This window comes from Eleutherodactylus coqui, chromosome 7, assembly GCF_035609145.1.
Source record: "Eleutherodactylus coqui strain aEleCoq1 chromosome 7, aEleCoq1.hap1, whole genome shotgun sequence".
Taxonomy (NCBI): Eukaryota; Metazoa; Chordata; class Amphibia; order Anura; family Eleutherodactylidae; genus Eleutherodactylus; species Eleutherodactylus coqui.
The window spans coordinates 154,163,393-154,182,097 of NC_089843.1; the positions used below are offsets into that span (position 1 = coordinate 154,163,393).

An 18,705-nucleotide genomic window follows, 5' to 3' on the forward strand; every position below is an offset into this window, starting at 1 on the left:
TGCATTACAGCAGACAGCTATATTACACAAGAGCTCTCGCTCATGATATATGGTTGTCCTTATTACCTCCTTGTTCCAATACTAAGCTCCTTCTATATTATATCACATTCATAATAAAGCAGTCATCTGTTCCTTGCAGCAAATGAAGAGCAGGATGCAATAATATATTAAAAACAATTAAATACCGCTAAAACACGAGGCATTTGGTTGTATTGGGCAGGGAAAAGCACAAAGGGCAGATAATTTTAATTTATATGCAGATCCATTAAGCTCTTAAAATGTTTTCTTTTTTTCCTCTGTGTGATTGTGTTATAGGGACTGCATGGATGGGTAACCCTGAATGAGCACATTATCACTACAGGGATGACAATCTCCAACAGCCTCCAAATCAATACTGTTTGGAGTTGTTAAACAGATAGCGATTTGCTATTTACATATACCTGCAAGTTGTCAAGTATGCCTGCTTGGTTATAGATCATAATCCATCGCGGATGGGAGGAAATCACAGTAGCCCATAAAGTAACTGTGAAGACACGTGGAATTGATAGGCATTTGTAAGGGATTAAACCACTTCCAATATATTTTCTAATGATGCTGTTGATTGGGTGATTATTGTTCTGTAAATTGTTTCTATTGCGATTATATGATTTACTGTATTTGCAAAGGAGTGAGATAAGCTCCTGTGCATGTGGCTGTGTACATATGAACATTACTCATTTCAATATGTGCGTTGTGGGGTGGGGGGTATAGGAGAAACGTTTACATATATAGCACTTAGACAATAAACTCAATAACGTGGCTTGTTTGGCTGCTGGATTACTTGCTCAATTAATGCAGTACTAATGCTGAAAAAAATCATTTAGCTATCCATTCTATCTTCCAGACAAAACTGTTCCTGTAAAAATGGGGCCTTGAAGTTGAAATGTAAGACAGCTTATGTCATCCTCATTGTGTGCCAGGCTGTGCTGTGCATGGGTGTATAATGTGAGAATGCATGGCCTGTCTGCACCAGCATTATATGCTTAGTGCTCTTTTGCACTGGCACATAACAGAGCAGGAGTCAAAAACCAATGTGTAAAATGTTCTTCTGTGATTTGCACAGAGCACATGACCCTGTTTTTTACCGAGCAGCATATCTAATGTTCTATTCCTTGGTGGTTCAGGGACATTAATTAGTTGTTTAATGGGAGTATGACTAAAAATGTAAAAGAAGGATTAGGAGCGTGAAACGTATGTCCAGCCTGTTCCTCACACTCCAGCAGGGGTTGGAAATCAGGCAGCATCGTCTGGTGCTTTATGGGCCATTTCCATTTCTCACCAGCTGCTCACTTCAGTTGCATGCTGGGCTATAGGACTGGAGCAGTACCCTGCCTACTTGCTGACAATTGTGGGCACAGTCAGACAACACTGTGGATAGTATGACCTGGGCTTCAAGCTATGGTCACACTCATTCTATCTCATGTCCTTTACACACACTTCACACTATGGTCACACTCAGGGCACCTCAAGTTCTAGACACATTATGGACATACTGACGTGCACCATATATTGTAAACACAAAAAAGCCTCTTCAGGTCCCATTTACACACCATAAATATACTAGACAGTATGACATGCACCCCATTTTATGGTCACACTTTAGCCACCTCTTGACCTTTATTTATGTGGATACTATGACTTGCACTTCACAGTATGATCTCATACCACCTTGCATCTTGCTTTCTGATGTCCTTTTTTGACACCTGTGAACAGTAGGCTCGCATCTTGCACATTGGTTACATATAGACAGTCAGTCTGAATTGCTCTCTCTACGTACACGATAGACAGACAGACATACTGTTCAGACACAGTATGGACAAGTTTAGCTTTCCTGCTGACACCCCTGACCAACATCCATCTCACACCAGAGATCACCTGACCTTTACTACAAGCGCTCTAGTCAGGTGTGCTGCACATACAACATGACCTTTAAGTGTGTGATATATGTGAGCATAATAAATAAATAAATATGTCTATATCTATCTATATGTGTGTGTGAGTATATATATATATATATATATATATATATATATACATATATCACACACACTTAAGGGTCATTTTGTATGAGCAGCACACCCTACTAGAGCGCATATTATATATATAATATACAGACATATATGCCCAGAGCACCCAGCAAAGCGGTTGGTGAGCCATCTTGTGTAGACACCTCAAGCCTAGTATGGGCTGCGATGTGCCAATGTACTAGGCGTTATTGCAGTGTGGAGATAAATAGCAGCTGCTACTGTAACATCTTCACATAGTTTGCTGTAGGATCAATGAGGCTGCCGGTGTCTGTGCTCTGCATAACCAATAATCACATGTAAAGTGTAGTATGTAGACTGGACCGCGGCTGCTACAAAGGCAGCATCCAGGGCATTTGACAGTGGCAGCTGGACTTTAGTGATTGATAAGCTTTTCCCATAAATATACCGGGACTGTATATGTGGTTCCCGTTCATTATATGGACTAAACATTACATTCTTTCGTTAGAGCAGTAAAAACTTGCATATAATCTGAAAATTTAGTTCTGTAAAATGAACCATTATCATAAGGAGTAGACGTTTATAGTCACCAGTTATCCAGTAAATATGTTAAGTAGTTGGTTAATCTTGTCGATGCTTTCGAATCAAAATGCTTATATGTCCAAAATAAATAAATATGTGTGCGTATGTATACAGATAGATGATAGATAAATATGGATATAAAGATAAGTATATACAAGCGTTATATATATATATATATATATATATATATATATATATATATATATATATATACACACACACATACACACACATACTGATTAGAAAGTATAGATGGCTAATTTTCCAGAATGTTAGTTCTAATACAAGGTTTTCCACTACTAGCTATATTCGTAGATTAGATGCCGCATTTGAACAACAATAGTAAATTACGATTGAATATTTCCGCCCTGCTGTAGTATTATGATGATGATTATTAATAAAGTAGTATTAATAACATAATTATTGTTTGTTATTACTATTAGTAATAATATTCATATTGTGGTATATAACGATCATTAAATAATTTCCACAATGTAAACGGTCCATATTGAACTGGCAGATCTGTATATGTTTCTCACATGAGCAGAGCACCGAGTAGTCTTTCATTGCATGGATGCGCATAATATCACTGACCCCATGTGAACTTACTGCCTCATTTTAAGTTCTGTTTTTTGGGTTTTTGTTTAATGCATTTTTTGATTTAACAGTCGGAGCTCTTTTGTATAACATACTGGTAGTGGTGACCCTCAGTAACACTGAGACTAGCCTGTAAAAAGAAAACAGGATAAATGGATAGACGGATGGATGGATGGATCGATAGATAGATAGATAGATAGATAGATAGATAGATAGATAGATAGATAGATAGATAGATAGAATTAAAAGAAAATAATGATTGCATTTAGATGTATATAAGATAGTATTAATTAACCCCAAAAAATAACAATAAACACCTGCAAAATAATATGCTTCTGTAATCCCACGTAGTTATAGAGATATACACGGCCATAGAAGCCTTTCATTGAAAAGGCTGGCGATGGCGATTGGCAAGGAGAAAGAAGAGGGGTGAGAATAATTGGTTCAGTTAGAAAAAGATTTTATAACAAAATAATTCCTACAGAGTTTCTGTATGCTGGTTGTTTTCTTTTGTCATTCATTTCTATTAGTGTAACCCACTCTTTCAGTCTACAATGAGGCACCCCCATATGCAGGGCAGATGCTTCATTTTGAGTCTATATATCAATACCATAGCACAGTTCAGTGATAGTGTGCTCACTCTACATGCCCATTGTCCTTGTTATTAATCCAGTTTTCTTTTTGCTGTGACCCGGTGATGGGATTTTGGGTGCCCTCCTCCCTCCCTGTGTCTCTATCCTCTGACCCCCTCCTCCCTCCTGCTCTGCTGCCTGAGTTTGGTGGAATCTCTGCTGACGTCACGTCATTCCCACTGCAGAGAGAGAGACACAGACACACACAGAGGGAGAGAGAGAGGGGAAAAGACCCAGGGACAGGCACCTCTCTTCTCGCACTCTTACCAGGAACCTCTCAGGACTTGGGACTTTGCTTCTGGTTTCTTTTGCATTGGATTCTCCTGCATTCCTTTCTGTATGATGTCCTATACAAGACTGCACTGAGCAACTCTCTCTAGACTAGCGAATCTATAGGCACAGTAAGTACATAGCCACTATATAATACCCCTGCTGTAATGTAAAGATGTGAGATCAGGAAAGGTCACACATTGGTTCCACCTGGGGCCTATGCTGTGTAGGATTTCTCCCCTGACATCTAATCCATTTTACTGCTTGTACAATTCAGTGTGTAAGATTGTTAAAGTACGAAAGTTCAGTTTATAATGTGATCTATATGTATACTCCTACAAGCAAAAAGAGTGGACATATTACAGAAACCTTGTCCTAACATAGAGCTCTAACACAAGAGTGGTATTAATTTTATTGCTGGGACAGGACTGCATGAAAAAGTTAGGCCTCAAGACTCTGAACATTATGTGCATGGAGAGAAGTCCCATAATAGTTTAAGAAGATAACTCCGTTCTGTATTATAATATAAGTGTGTGTAATACATATAAATATTATATATATCAGAACTGTGCAAGCTCTTTAAACTATTGTGGGGCTGTGTTCATACACACACACATATATATATGTTAAATGTTGTGATAACTTTAGCTGATGTGTTTGAAAAAATTACAGATGATGTAACGATAAACTGTGCCAAATGACAAACTCAGCTCTGCTATATCTATATCTGCTATATATTATGTGCTGACCATGGAAAGTACAGGGCTGTCTATTGTATGAAAGTTAACTCCAGCACTTCCCCAGAATGTCAGGCAAGTTTGTAACAGAAGACAAAGCAAGTCCAGATGGTTGGAGATCTGAGGATACTGATATGTGTGAAATATTGCTAAATGTGCCCCAGACATAAAATTACATATCTCATTTTCTTCTGCCTTTTCATTGGGCCGCAGCCCTTCTGTGCACAGAAGTGGACTGTTTGATACTTGTGTTTAAGTGTCTGCCATAATTTTTACAGCATACTGGCTGGGTATAGGGCATAAAACACATTAGAAATTTCACTGCTACAACAGCTGGCATAGGGAATGGGAAATGTGTATTTATGAATCAAGCATGAAAATAATATTCTTAAGCATGAAAATAATATTCTTTCATTTTCACCGCAAAGTGGACTAAAGTTGAGTAGCAGCAGGTTGGTGGTCCAGTCATTTCTGCAAGTGTTTACAACCTAGTGCATTGTACCGTAAACAGGCCTGCTCTCGTGTGAACTCGCTTGCATTACCTATGACTCCATAACTCAACACTGTGTAGTATATATAGGACACCTTATACACTTAGACCATGCCTCAACAGAAAGATATCTGAAATATATGTATAGCTATATCGGAATTCATATACAGTAATTCAGATAGCAATGCAAATCTAAATTTCTGCTACTGTGTAATTGCTAATTTTTCAACTATGTTAGCTATATTTAATCAATAAATACATATATTTTTATAAACTGATATGTGCATGTGTGTTGCGTGTGATAGATAGATAGATAGATAGATAGATAGATAGATAGATAGATAGATAGATAGATTTAAAAAAAATCAGCAGCACTCCAAGAAGTCCAAAAAACTGGTTCAGTGCCTTGAAAGCTCTGAACCTGAGTGAATAAATTTTCAAGGGGTTTTGGATTTCTTGGGGTGCTGCGGATGTTTTTTGTTTCCGGACTGTATATTTTTTGGATCAAGATTTGACCGTTGGCAACCTAACCTCTAATAACATGGTGCTGCTATTTTTCACAATTTTAGATAGATAGATAGATAGATAGATAGATAGATAGATAGATAGATAGATGATAGATAGATAGATAGATAGATAGATAGATAGATAGATAGATAGATAGATAGATAGATAGCAGTAGACGACTTCCATTAAATAGATGGGGTTCGAGTTATATATATAATTTGTATATAAATCTGTATTTAAAGTGCAGATAATTATGCTACTAACTGCCTGCAAGATCGAGGAGCTGAGAATTTGAACTGTTGAATATAATATAGTTGATATAAAACGTTCATTGTAATAATTAGGCCGCAGCTCCGGGTCAGAATGCTGCAGCAATGCAGACGTGAAGTAATCATCAAGCCAATGCCGACATTAAAGGAGAGAAAGATTACCAAGATGATGACATGCAAATTTCCTCCCAAATTATCATAAGTAAACATTCCAAGCCTGGCCTAATAAAATCCCATCTGTGTTACTTCATATCGAGTTAGGAGGAGAGAGCTGGGATAATGAATTTTCTAATATCTCACCAACAGACATCTCAATCAGCCACTAATCCTGTGATTTTACTGCACAATCATTCCAATCTGGGCAGCCAAACTTCTGCTCCTCTCTGGCATCAGCTTGGGAAAAACAGGGGCAACAGCGAAATGATTGTAAACCTATGGCGATTGCTTGTCACAAATCTCAAGCCACACACTAAATGTTGTCATGCTAGAACTATACAATAATGTACTCGTTTCTATATGTGTATGACTTCAGTCGAAAACCCACCAACATTTCTGTATACAGAACTTCCCATGTACCATATGGTTCATTACATTGTATCTAGTATAGTGTCTTCCACAAGGAAATAAAAACACTGTATACACTGTACAGGCCGGGGCCAGCTCTTTCGCTCTCATTCATTTTAAAATGTAATTTACTAAATTAGCCACTGATCTAAATGATAGGGCTGCCTGCAATTAGCTAATGCTTTCCCTGTAAAAGCCACAAAAGTAACGAGCTATACGCGAATGGTATCACAGATTGTGATTATGTGTGCTGTAAATGTTATTACATACTATTTCATTTGGTAATGTCTGACGCTTTTTTCTCACAAATCTTATATATAGACACAGACACATATTTACGCAGTATTAACAAAAACATATACATTTTTTTGAAGAATAAATCCATGAAAAGCTAAATGTAATAAAATAATCTGTATTACATCTGTTAACCTAATGGTCACTACAAAAATTCAGACTTTTGAGGAGGTGCTAATTAAGCCATCTTATTGGCAATGAGAAAAAAATCGTATGGCATACTGTTACTAGAATAAAATATAGCAATTATCATCAGAATAACATAACTAATAACACGACTATGATAATAATTAGGATACATATTCTTGCTAGAACATTATCAATCCTTTTATTATTATTATTAATAGTAATATTGTTGTTATATAATGACCATTTTTTCCTGTGTGTATATACATATATGTGATTTATGCCTTCGTTTTTGTTTTGTTTTTTACTTTTATTTTCCATTCTACCTTTCAGCATTTTACCGATTGAGTGACAAATAGCGGGAATGGAGTCTAACTGTCGCAAGTTGGTGACAGCTTGTGTCCAATTAGGTAAGGACCAAGGATGAAGTCTATTATGTATTGATGTTAATAATGTTAAATACTCTTGTGTCAAAAAACAAAAGTACTCAGAGGTGAAACCTTTATTGGCTAACCAGAAAAATTAAAATCAGCAAGCTTTGGGGGCTATTTAATGCCCATTCATCAGGCTAAAAACTTGACTGATGAAGAGGCATTAAATAGCCTAAAAGGCTTACCAATATAATTTTTCTGGTTAGCAAAAAAAAAATTACTTCTATAGTAATTTTTTGTCTTTTTATACAAGAAATTATTGATATTTTTCTGGCTAAGACAGCACCACACTATTTTTGCTCTACGTGTATTGATGTTACAATATGTGCTTTTGAATATTTAGATTCGTATCAATAGGTGCACAGCCTAGTGTTAATGTACTAGGGTAAAGAAATAAAAGAATTCAGTGCAGTTAGAGCAGGTGGACCTATAGAAGCCCCTTCTACATGAAAGCTCCATGCGTTACGTCCTTTATATCTGTACTCAGGGATGCACCTTCTGTAGGGAAGTGCCTTTTCTCTGCGGCAGCTGACACAAAGGTGACTTGTTGGCTACTGTAACATCTCTGCAGCAAAAAAATAACCCTGAACATAAAGACAACGCAAACCAGAGAGGTATACAAATAAAGGGCTTGGCGCAACAATGTAAATCACAGCCCTCCTCTATATTACTGTCATAAAGAGATCCACATTTCTATACTGGACCAGCTAAACAGGAAAATGCAAATGTTATATATGGCGCCGACAATAAAGCTAAAATAATATGGAAATATAACGATAATGCAGCTTATTAGGATGTGAGAACACGCAGTTATAGTTTATTGGATGCAATTTACAAGTCTTTCAAAAAAATCTGGGCCTCATGGGCAGAGCTGCAAGTTTACAAACATAGTCATAGTGCGCCATCTGCTGTCAGACATGGGTACTGACAAAAAGCATAGCCGTAACTGATCTCTTTTAAGACAGAGGGTCAATGATGTATTTATAATTTTTCGTTTCGATTTTCCCGTATTTTCTCATTATCACTTTTAAACTTTGTACTAAAAGATATTAATGACGTTATGACTAGGATTCATACAAGTATCTGTGTCCTAGAACAGGTGTTCTGTAGGCGAATGCGTGATATAAATGAATGCAAATAATATAAAACAACTTATGCAAAAAGGTTTATTGCGTAATTAGCTATGATTACACAAATAATTCTTGAAAGCTCCTATTTCATTCCACTATGCTGTAAATACAAATGAAACAGATATATTATATTACATGAATCTCTCTACTAGCAGCTAATCAGTAAAATCTGTTGTTCTGGAAATGACATTAACCCTGCCATTGCCGTCGTCCCATTAATCTTACCACCTTATCCTGTAGATCAGTATAGTGTACAACTGGCTTTTATAGACAGGTGGTCTTCCTCACACCACTCCGCTCCAAGTGTTGCACTGTGTGCTATACCTTACATTACATTCTAACTTTCCACATATTCATTCTTGTACAATGTGTCAAATTTTATGTTTTCTAGAAATCTAGGACAACTTCACATTTTTTTCCCAATACTTAGCATGCAAAACTGTTGAATGCTAATAGTAATAATGCCATATGTAATAGTATAATTCAACAAGCATTCACTATATTAGCATATTTTTCATTTATCCTAATTAAATCAACTATATAATACATTGTCGGAAAATGCGTCTCATTGTTATTTCTTTCCTGACATTTTATATCGAACCAATATATATTTGATACAGATTTTAAAACCTATTTTTACTCGATTATATTGCTTATCATTATACTTAATGTCGGGCTGGACGTTATGGTTAGCCTACCTATTTCATGACATTTCACATCATAAAGTAGAAAGACTATTTTAACAGAGTGGTGACATTCGTAATACACACATTATATATATATATATATATATATATATATATATATATATATATATATATATATATATATATATATATATATATATATATATATATATATATATATATATATATATATATATATATATATATACTGATCGCTGCTGATTATGCAGTTTATGAAATTGCTGTAATTAATATGGCCCTAATTAGAATCATTGAACGTAGTCTCCCGGTAGTATTTTCTCAGTTGTTTTCCTCAGTAATGACAATAATATAATATATTCAGGAGATGCTGAGATGACTCCAGGGAACTAGAAATGTACAAGCAAAGCTTCTTTCGTGAGCTGGAATAAACTAATGGAACAATCTGATGTCTGCTTAATCCTATGGAGAAAGCATTGTCGTTTGCCTAATATTGACTGAATGGTAATTAATGGCTCTCCATCCAAGAGAATGGCCATTAATCCACGATATGTGCAGCAGGGTGTTATCAAATAGCAGGAGCAATTTATCTATTAGGGTTATATTATGGCTGTATACATGGCACTGGAGCAACGGGCATTGCATTAATTTGCCCCTAAAACAGTGTTATGTTCATGCCCTTATGTCAGATAATAGTAAATAACGCTGCAAATACTGTAAATATGACATCATGTACAATGCTAATAATTGTAATGATTGCTCCAGAATTCAGGAGAGAACAGCGGATGTGTGAATATCTGTACATCAAAATTGCAAATTAGAATATTCACTGAAAGAACTGTATTATCATCAACGACTCTTATGAGCGACAATGTCTGGGAATACATTATATGGAATATGGCGGTGACAGTTTTCTATGGACATTGTTTATCTCTAATGGTGTTACACAGATATCTATTTGCCGAAGTATTGTTACAGTAGGGAAGCCTGGAAATCATTATGTCAGGATAATTGCACATTTAAAATTAGTTGTCATTAGGTCAATTTCACAACTTCAGCTCAGGTGTATAATGAGGTATATAATACTTTACATACAGAGAGGACAGATATATGCCTTTGCGTGTCAATTTGTAGCTAACTAAATTAGTAATACACGCACAACACTTTGTGCATGGGCTAGATATAAATTTGGCCCTATAGGAAAGTATAATACTGGCTTGGTCATCGGCATCTGTCGTTTGCAGCATGCCGGGGGAATCATAGTGTGACAGTTATATATATATATATATATATATATATATATATATATATATATATATATATATATATATATATATATATATATATATATATATATATATATATATATATATATATATATATATATATATATATATAGTGCGTGTTTATCTATTCATATCTATCAACATAGATCAATATAGTGTATACATATGCATATATATATATATATATATATATATATAGATTTATTAGCCAGTGAGAGGTTTAAGTCTCCTGCAGTTGATTGCGCACTGCCGTTATTGATAGGGCAGTTAAAAAAGGAACATTTCTTTCTTTATGTTTTTCTTTTGGGCTTCGTTTAGATTTTTTTAAATATATATTCTATGAATTCTATAAAATATGTAGCAGATCATAGACCGTGTTCATTTAGAGGAGAATGTTTTTCTCCCCTACTATTAATTCTCTTTGTCTGGTATATATGGGAGTATTATTGGGCTGTACAATACTTAATAGACTACTGTTGTTAATTGTGGACCCTTGAGGCATTGACATCTCTGCATATATGGAGAAGAGGACTGTTTTAGAATCTATCATACAAATCCATATGTGTTTATTTCAGTTGACACACTTATGCCCTTTGTAAATGATACTGCAAAGTACCTGCTCTGGCTGTTTTTATGTATAATGCTTTATCAACTGTAATATCACCCTCCTGTTTACTCTCCAACAAAAATACACTGCAATTTAGAAATACTGTAGAATACACAGAACACTTGGGATCTTTATAATTATAGTTCTGGGCTGAGCCTAATCAAACGATCATTAGATAGAGTTCATCCCAGAGTTCAAGAAAAACACCAGTATACTATTGTGTTAGTATACTGTAGAAGCCCAACTATCGGTAAGGTATACATGTATATATACATAATCTATTGCCATGCTCGGGATCAGCGCAGAATGGTGGCTCTCAGCAGGCATTCTACTTATTAGAGGCCACCCCTAATGATCACATCACCCAACCCTGTTACAGCACACATATACTTAATGCATAAACAGTGCAAGATTGATCCAAATTCATATTGACTCAGTTACAGGTCATCAGCTGCAGTGCAGAAAGTGGAAATATTTACTTTACACATATACTTTATGATCTGCTGGGAATTACGGGGAATTCAATAAGAAAACGGCTAGGGTCGGTCTAAACCCCCATTTAAAAGACTTAAGCAAATTAGAGTCTTATCAGATTAAAAGGCACTACACAATGTAAGTGCTTTGTCTCTGATGAAACGCTGTGGGGTCTGGAAGATCCTGCGCCAAATCTCAGGGATACAACGCCTCAAATAAAGATCAACGCAAGAAAGAAAGAAAGTTGTGAGCTAGAATTTTGAAAGGTACATGATAGATAGATAGATAGATAGATAGATAGATAGATAGATAGATAGATAGATAGATAGATAGATAGATAGATAGATAGAGACATATTGGTAATTATGATGTAGATAGATATAAAAATATTAGATAGATAGATAGATAGATAGATAGATAGATAGATAGATAGATAGATAGATAGAAGCTAGATAGAAAGATAAGAGATAGATAGATAGATAGATAGATAGATAGATAGATAGAGAAATAGTGGTAATCAGGGGGATAACTATTGGGAATGCAGAGGATGCGGTTGCACCCGGGCCCATGAGCCTTTAGGGGGCCTATAAGGCTTATCTTTTCCATATAGGGAGCCCAGTACTATGACTAAAGCATTATAGTTGGGGGTCCCATTACAGATTTTGCATTGGGGCCCAGAAGCTCCAAGTTACGACTCTATTGGTAATTATGATATAGATAAATATACAAATATTGCTGATGAGATTAGATAGATAGATAGATAGATAGATAGATAGATAGATAGATAGATAGATATGAGATAGATAGATAGATAGATAGATAGATACCGTAGATGTGCAATTATATTGTTTGCGGACATAATTATGGCATATATCTTAATAAAGACCTTGATCGCTGTCTGCGCTCCAGATCCTGTCAGTATTTGATTATGTGCTCGAGCTACATATAGGACAGGGATATAGTTATGATTTCTTCTTTTTTGCTATGTTTGGCATGTACGTAAATGGAGTATAATATCCAAAACTGAGCACAAAAAAACAACAAAAAGTAAAAAAAAAAGAATCTGCTTTCTCCCAGAGCTATGTACATAAAATTGTCACTGGATATAATCTGCTGGAATGCTGCCCTGCCTTTACATGTCTCTGCATCCACATAAACCTGGAATGAGGAATGTCAGATCCATTCTGTATCAGGACCCATCATCCCCACTGTTTTGTGTCCATATTTATGGGACCTGAGCAGACACGGATTCATAACTGTATGGAAACCTACAAAGGGATTACAGAATTGTAATCTGCCTTAATATAGTCATGTGAAGATTACTAGAGATTTAGGAGGACGTTTATTACACTTTTATGTTTTATCATCTGCGGATTTCCACATAGACTGTTTTCTATCTTTATAATTGTTTTATATCTGTATATATTTATATATATATATATATATATATATATATATATATATATACCAACTGTAATATTAAACAAAAATAACTATTATTAATATAATGATGAAATATAAGTCATCAGTTTTGAAGAGTTATCACTGCATGTAGCCAGGGCTGCTGGGCCATACACCTCTTGGCAGCAGAGTAGTACTATGCTGACAATTGTGCATTGAGCTGCCTTCCCTCCCAGGCCGAATGCGGATTGGTGTCTATAATTACGGTAACCCCGCCCAACAGGAGAGGGCCGTGATTGGCTGGGACGCGTGTGCTGGGTGTGCACACAGTAGAGGGGGGTGATGTGATGACGTCAGGCAGCTGGGTAGGACACATCTCTGCTTTAAGATGTTAGTGAAACAGGGAAGCGACTGAGCTATTACTGATTGTCCATTGTCACTAGTGAAGTTGCAGCCCTGTGCTGGGTGCAGTGCCCTTACTATGCCATGCATTGCCTGCTGCCGCTTTAGAGGAGGTCTCTTGTAGGAACATACAGTCCTAGCTGCCTAATATGACTGTATAGAGGACTCTGCAAGATTTAGAAGTAATCGTGCACTTGCCATTGACAACATCTCCACCAGCCTGTGCTGCTGCCCACTGTCACATCGTCCATGTTTTGGTGCCACCAGTTGGATGCACAGTGGAATTGAACCTCAGTCCCTGCCATAGAGGATTGTTCTTTGTAATCCCCTGGATCTGCTGGGAAGGTTGCTCCCTTCTACACACATTCACCTCTTCTATGAACTCTATGAAAGACCCCTTACACTTGGAGCACTTAGCTGGGAGTAAACTGGCATCAGCATCTTCTCATCACCAGTCTGTCACCCTGCTCTCTATGGCATCTTCGCTGGGGCAGCGCTCTGTGGAGTGTAAGCAGAGACTGGAGGTACACACCATCTCTGACACCTCCAGCCCAGAAGCTGTAGGTAAGAACCGGGCCAAAAGCGCACACACCTGTACTACAGACTTACCTGGTGCCAAACATCATACTTGAAAGCGCTTTCTTACAGTTTAAGTCGACTGTGTGCATTTGTCTTTTTTTAGTTAGTATTATAAGGATTACCGTCCTGATAATAATAATGATTTAATTTATTATTTATAGTACCTAATATTATAATTAATTAACGGTATAACAATTCTAATTGTTATGAATAATGTTAGTACTATTAGTGCTTATTATTGTGTTTAAAAATCTAACTTTAGAAATAAGTAAAATAAGTATTTTATTTTTATCTGCATTAAAAACAGAACTTGTATTATTAGAATTATCACATTTAGACTCATATGCTTATTATGAATACTTTTAAGTCGTTATTTCTAACAGTCATTTTCTGTGTAGGAGTTTGTCTGCAGTCATTATTGCTTTACATCATGCCGCAGGAGGATGTAGATTTCCGTCGCTGCTTATGCTGTCTTAAATAAATTGAACTATTTCGGCAACTACAGTGAATGACAGCTATGGCATAATATACTGTACAGTATTGCTGTGTGCAGCGATTTGCTTCTCTTGTACTGAGCTGTGTGACAGTCTCAACATATCATCATAAAATTGTCTTTCATCCAAATCCACAACTGCAGTATAAGTTTTAGTAAATAACTGGAATGACTACGACTTGTCATAAATGACTCATGTGCGCTGTTGCATTGCTTCTCTTGTGGATCAACTGATCTACATCTTATGAGGAAATAATTAGCTAATAGAAATGACCAAGAATGACTGCAACTGAAGGGTGAAAGAGCAAGGAACGTGTTATATGCAATACCCTCTAGTGCATAGTATATTTCTAGGAGGAAACATGTGAAAGAAGCTCGACTTTTACAGCCAGCGGACTATAATCCACAGCTCTGATCTATCGGGGATTTACTGGATTTGCAGGCGAAACCTCTGCTTTGTCTCACCAAACCAATGGGGCAAGGCTCATTAGTTTGTGTATATATATGATATATATATATATATATATATATATATATATATATATATATATATATATATATATATATATATATATATATATATATATATATATATATATATATATATATATAAATGTGTGTGTGTGTTATTTGTATATATAGAATGTTTTTTTAGGGTCAAGTCTATAGAGGTATGGGAACTGAATTGTGGCATTTTTCTAATTAAACAGATAAAGATAAAACTCATCAAAGTAAAAATGACGATAGTAACACCGACGATCCCTCCAAGAAGAAAAGACAGCGCAGGCAGAGGACTCATTTCACCAGCCAGCAATTACAAGAGCTGGAAGCTACCTTTCAGAGGAATCGCTACCCTGACATGTCCACCAGAGAGGAGATTGCTGTGTGGACCAACCTCACAGAGGCCAGAGTTAGGGTAAGAATTACAACTCACCAATGGTATCATAAAAGTAACATATTGATGTTTATTAGACACACACAATGTATTGAAAAAAACATCGTCTTGTCATTTAACTGTGAATTTTAGCTATGTTTACAACTCTTATGATTAGTTACAATATTAAATGAATCACTTAATCAAATATTTAATTAGAACTAACAATAATAATAAAAGTAAGTTATTGTTACTATTATTATATTGTTATAAAAAGACACGACTTCCTTGTTCCGATACATTATAGCTGTATGGTAGAATAAATGCGCTTTGAAGCTACTTTCCAATAATGTTATGGTATTTGGACATACGTTTTCTCTTGGGACCAGGCTGCTGGATTGTTTTTCAGCATCTGTGCATTTTACAGCTTCAAACTGATATTTGTAATCTTACACATGTTCAAAGAGAGAGAATATCAATATATGACGCTGGTGAATGATACTTTATACCAGTGCTAGACTCTTTTAGGAGACCTGAGCAAACCCAAACTGGCTGCATATAATCTCCTGCTTGAAAAAGATAAGATTTATAGGACTTAAAAACCTATGAAAACAGCCTTGAAAGACAATCTGCAGAGTTTATGTCAGGGCCAAAGTAGGTGCAAATATTAACATAGCAATCATTGTAAAGTTTTGGAAACAACATTTTATGGAGCTTATTCAAGGCCTACAATAATACAGTCGTTATATAGAGGACATATGTATGAATTGATCCTTAGGCTTGTAATACCTGACAGTATATAAAGTAGTACATGGATGAAAAACGCCTTGTAACATTGCAGTTACTAGTGATTGTAGCAAGCAACAGGTATACTATCAGGGAAGATCCTTGATATCTTTTCAGCTCAAATTAGGTGCATTTTGTGAATGCTAAATACGGTCTAATGTGGTTCTTGTCAAGTAAGTGCCAAGGATTAATGGTACAGTTAACAGTGATCTGTAATGCACAACATGATTAGTGTAAACAGGGGAGACTCAAGGATTGCTCCAATACACAAAGTCTCCCAGCAGGAGGGTGGCTGACAAGTCCCACACCCAGGATGTGTATTGAGCATTGATTCTACATTGTCTGTGCGACTCGGGGATTTCATGTAGCACGTAGTTAAAAGACAAGTCTTGCCAACAAGCTGCAGAAAGGACAAGTTAGGTCGCAGTCAGGGCAGATTAGCACTGGGGGATCATAGCAGACATCTTTGCTCACTTCATATACACAAAGAGCTTTTAATTATTTTATTCTAACTATTTGCACAATGAAAGTTGTATTCACATCACTTCTTTATTATTCATTCCTTATTTCTGAAGCTCCATTGAATATATACTAAATGCTTGATGCTATCTAGAGATATTTAATGCTGCTTTTGTCCTATCTTGAGAATCAAGTTGAGTCCATATTCAGCAATACGAGTGGTAGAATTGGTTGTTATAGAGACATAAATTTAATTTACCAGCTTGTATGTACATAAGAAAACACGTTGCCTATAGTTCCCTATAAGTGACCATTTGCTGCATTTATTTACTACAGGTTTGGTTCAAGAACCGCAGAGCTAAATGGAGAAAGAGAGAAAGGAACCAGCAAGCAGAACTGTGCAAAAACGGCTTTGGGCCTCAGTTCAATGGGCTCATGCAACCATATGATGACATGTACCCAGGGTACTCCTACAACAACTGGGCAGCCAAGGGCCTCACCTCGGCTTCACTTTCCACCAAGAGTTTTCCTTTTTTCAACTCCATGAATGTCAACCCCTTATCCTCGCAAAGTATGTTCTCCTCACCCAACTCCATCTCCTCTATGAGCATGTCCTCCAGTATGGTGCCCTCTGCAGTTACAGGAGTGCCAGGCTCCAGTCTCAACAGCTTGAATAACCTGAACAACTTGAGCAATCCCTCTCTGAATTCTGGTGTGCCAACGCCAGCCTGCCCTTATGCCCCTCCAACACCCCCCTATGTCTACAGGGACACATGTAACTCCAGTCTGGCAAGCCTTAGACTAAAAGCTAAGCAGCACTCTAGTTTTGGATATGCCAGCGTTCAGAACCCTGGATCCAATCTCAGTGCGTGTCAATATGCTGTGGACAGACCTGTGTGATGTATATATGTGCATGCATGTATACTATATGGGAACCATCCTTTCTTCAAAGACTCATCACAAGTGGACTCTATACAATAAATGAGAAGATGTAACTGCAAAACTGAAAAGTGTCTTGACTAAAAGAAGTCGGCTGCAGTGGACACTGAGAATTATATATATGTATATGGACACGTTTGACTGGATATGGAATTTTAATGTTACTCTAAAAGCTTGTTAATTTTTTTTCTTAAGTTTAGCATTGTTTAAATGGACTGAAAGGATGTACATATACTGAAATGTCAAATTAATTTTATAAGCAGCAGTTGTCGGTCATATGATCTTTACAGTGTTAATGAATATGCACCAGGCTTTAAAATAAAGCATGCAACGGGAGAGAACCAGAATCTGCCTCCAGGTGACTGTATATAAGCAATGTATTTCTATGTGCTTCACTAGACGATAACCCTATGGTCTGTGCACAAAACAGAACGGTACATTTTATGTGCACTAACTTCCATTATGAATACATCACAGAACTTCGGGCACAAGCTGTACTTTATTACCTACCATAGCAGTTCTGAAGTTTTCTTTCATTATTTAAGATGCAGAATATTTTTTTTTCCAACCAAATTAAATCCCAGCAAAATTCACATCCTATAAAATAAAGCCGCTGGACTGTAGCGTTTAGAAATGTCATTATTTATTATTTGAATTTCATTGCAAAATCCAGTTGTAACAACAATTTATTGTCTTGTAAAAATATTTGGAGAAAAGAAAAAAGGAAATGATGCAACTTTAACAATAAAATCTCTTCGGGAAATGTCCCAGTGTCTGGAGTGAAATAATGTAACGTTTTATGAAGGGCATATATATGAGAAGACAATGATAGGATTTACAAGTAAATATTGGTTATTGGTTTTGTTCCACGCAATGAACTTTGGAAACGTATAATTCTTAAGCTTTTATTTACTAATAATTAGTGTAAAAATATATCCGGACGTTACAACGTAAAAGTTGTCAGCAAGCTAGCAAAATATATAATATCAATAGGTGGTAGTATATTACAATCTAATAGAAAATACGGTAATCTAAAAATTATATATATATATATATATATATATATATATATACATATATATATATA

At 36.1% G+C, this 18,705-nt stretch overlaps 1 protein-coding gene across 2 annotated transcripts; it reads left to right on the top strand.

Moving 5' to 3' along the window:
• The first annotated feature begins 4,065 nt into the window (after positions 1-4,065).
• Positions 4,066-18,370, top strand: PITX2 (paired like homeodomain 2). Of its 2 annotated transcripts, XM_066574844.1 has the most exons (4): positions 4,066-4,236; positions 7,426-7,502; positions 15,271-15,476; positions 17,016-18,370. In XM_066574844.1, the coding sequence occupies exons 2-4, from the start codon at positions 7,457-7,459 to the stop codon at positions 17,577-17,579; spliced, it is 816 nt and encodes a 271-aa protein (XP_066430941.1). In that variant the 5' UTR covers positions 4,066-4,236; positions 7,426-7,456; the 3' UTR covers positions 17,580-18,370. The 2 variants fall into 2 exon arrangements, with proteins under 2 accessions (XP_066430941.1, XP_066430940.1); XM_066574843.1 differs by lacking the exons at positions 4,066-4,236; positions 7,426-7,502 and adding an exon at positions 13,540-14,052.
• The last annotated feature ends 335 nt before the right edge of the window (positions 18,371-18,705 follow it).

Coding starts and splice junctions, on each gene's coding strand:
- PITX2 (XM_066574843.1), top strand. CDS start 13,866: ATGAACTCTATGAAAGACCCCTTACACTTGGAGCACTTAGCTGGGAGT. Junction 14,053..15,270: donor CTCCAGCCCAGAAGCTGTAG/GTAAGAACCGGG, acceptor CTAATTAAACAG/ATAAAGATAAAACTCATCAA. Junction 15,477..17,015: donor TCACAGAGGCCAGAGTTAGG/GTAAGAATTACA, acceptor TATTTACTACAG/GTTTGGTTCAAGAACCGCAG.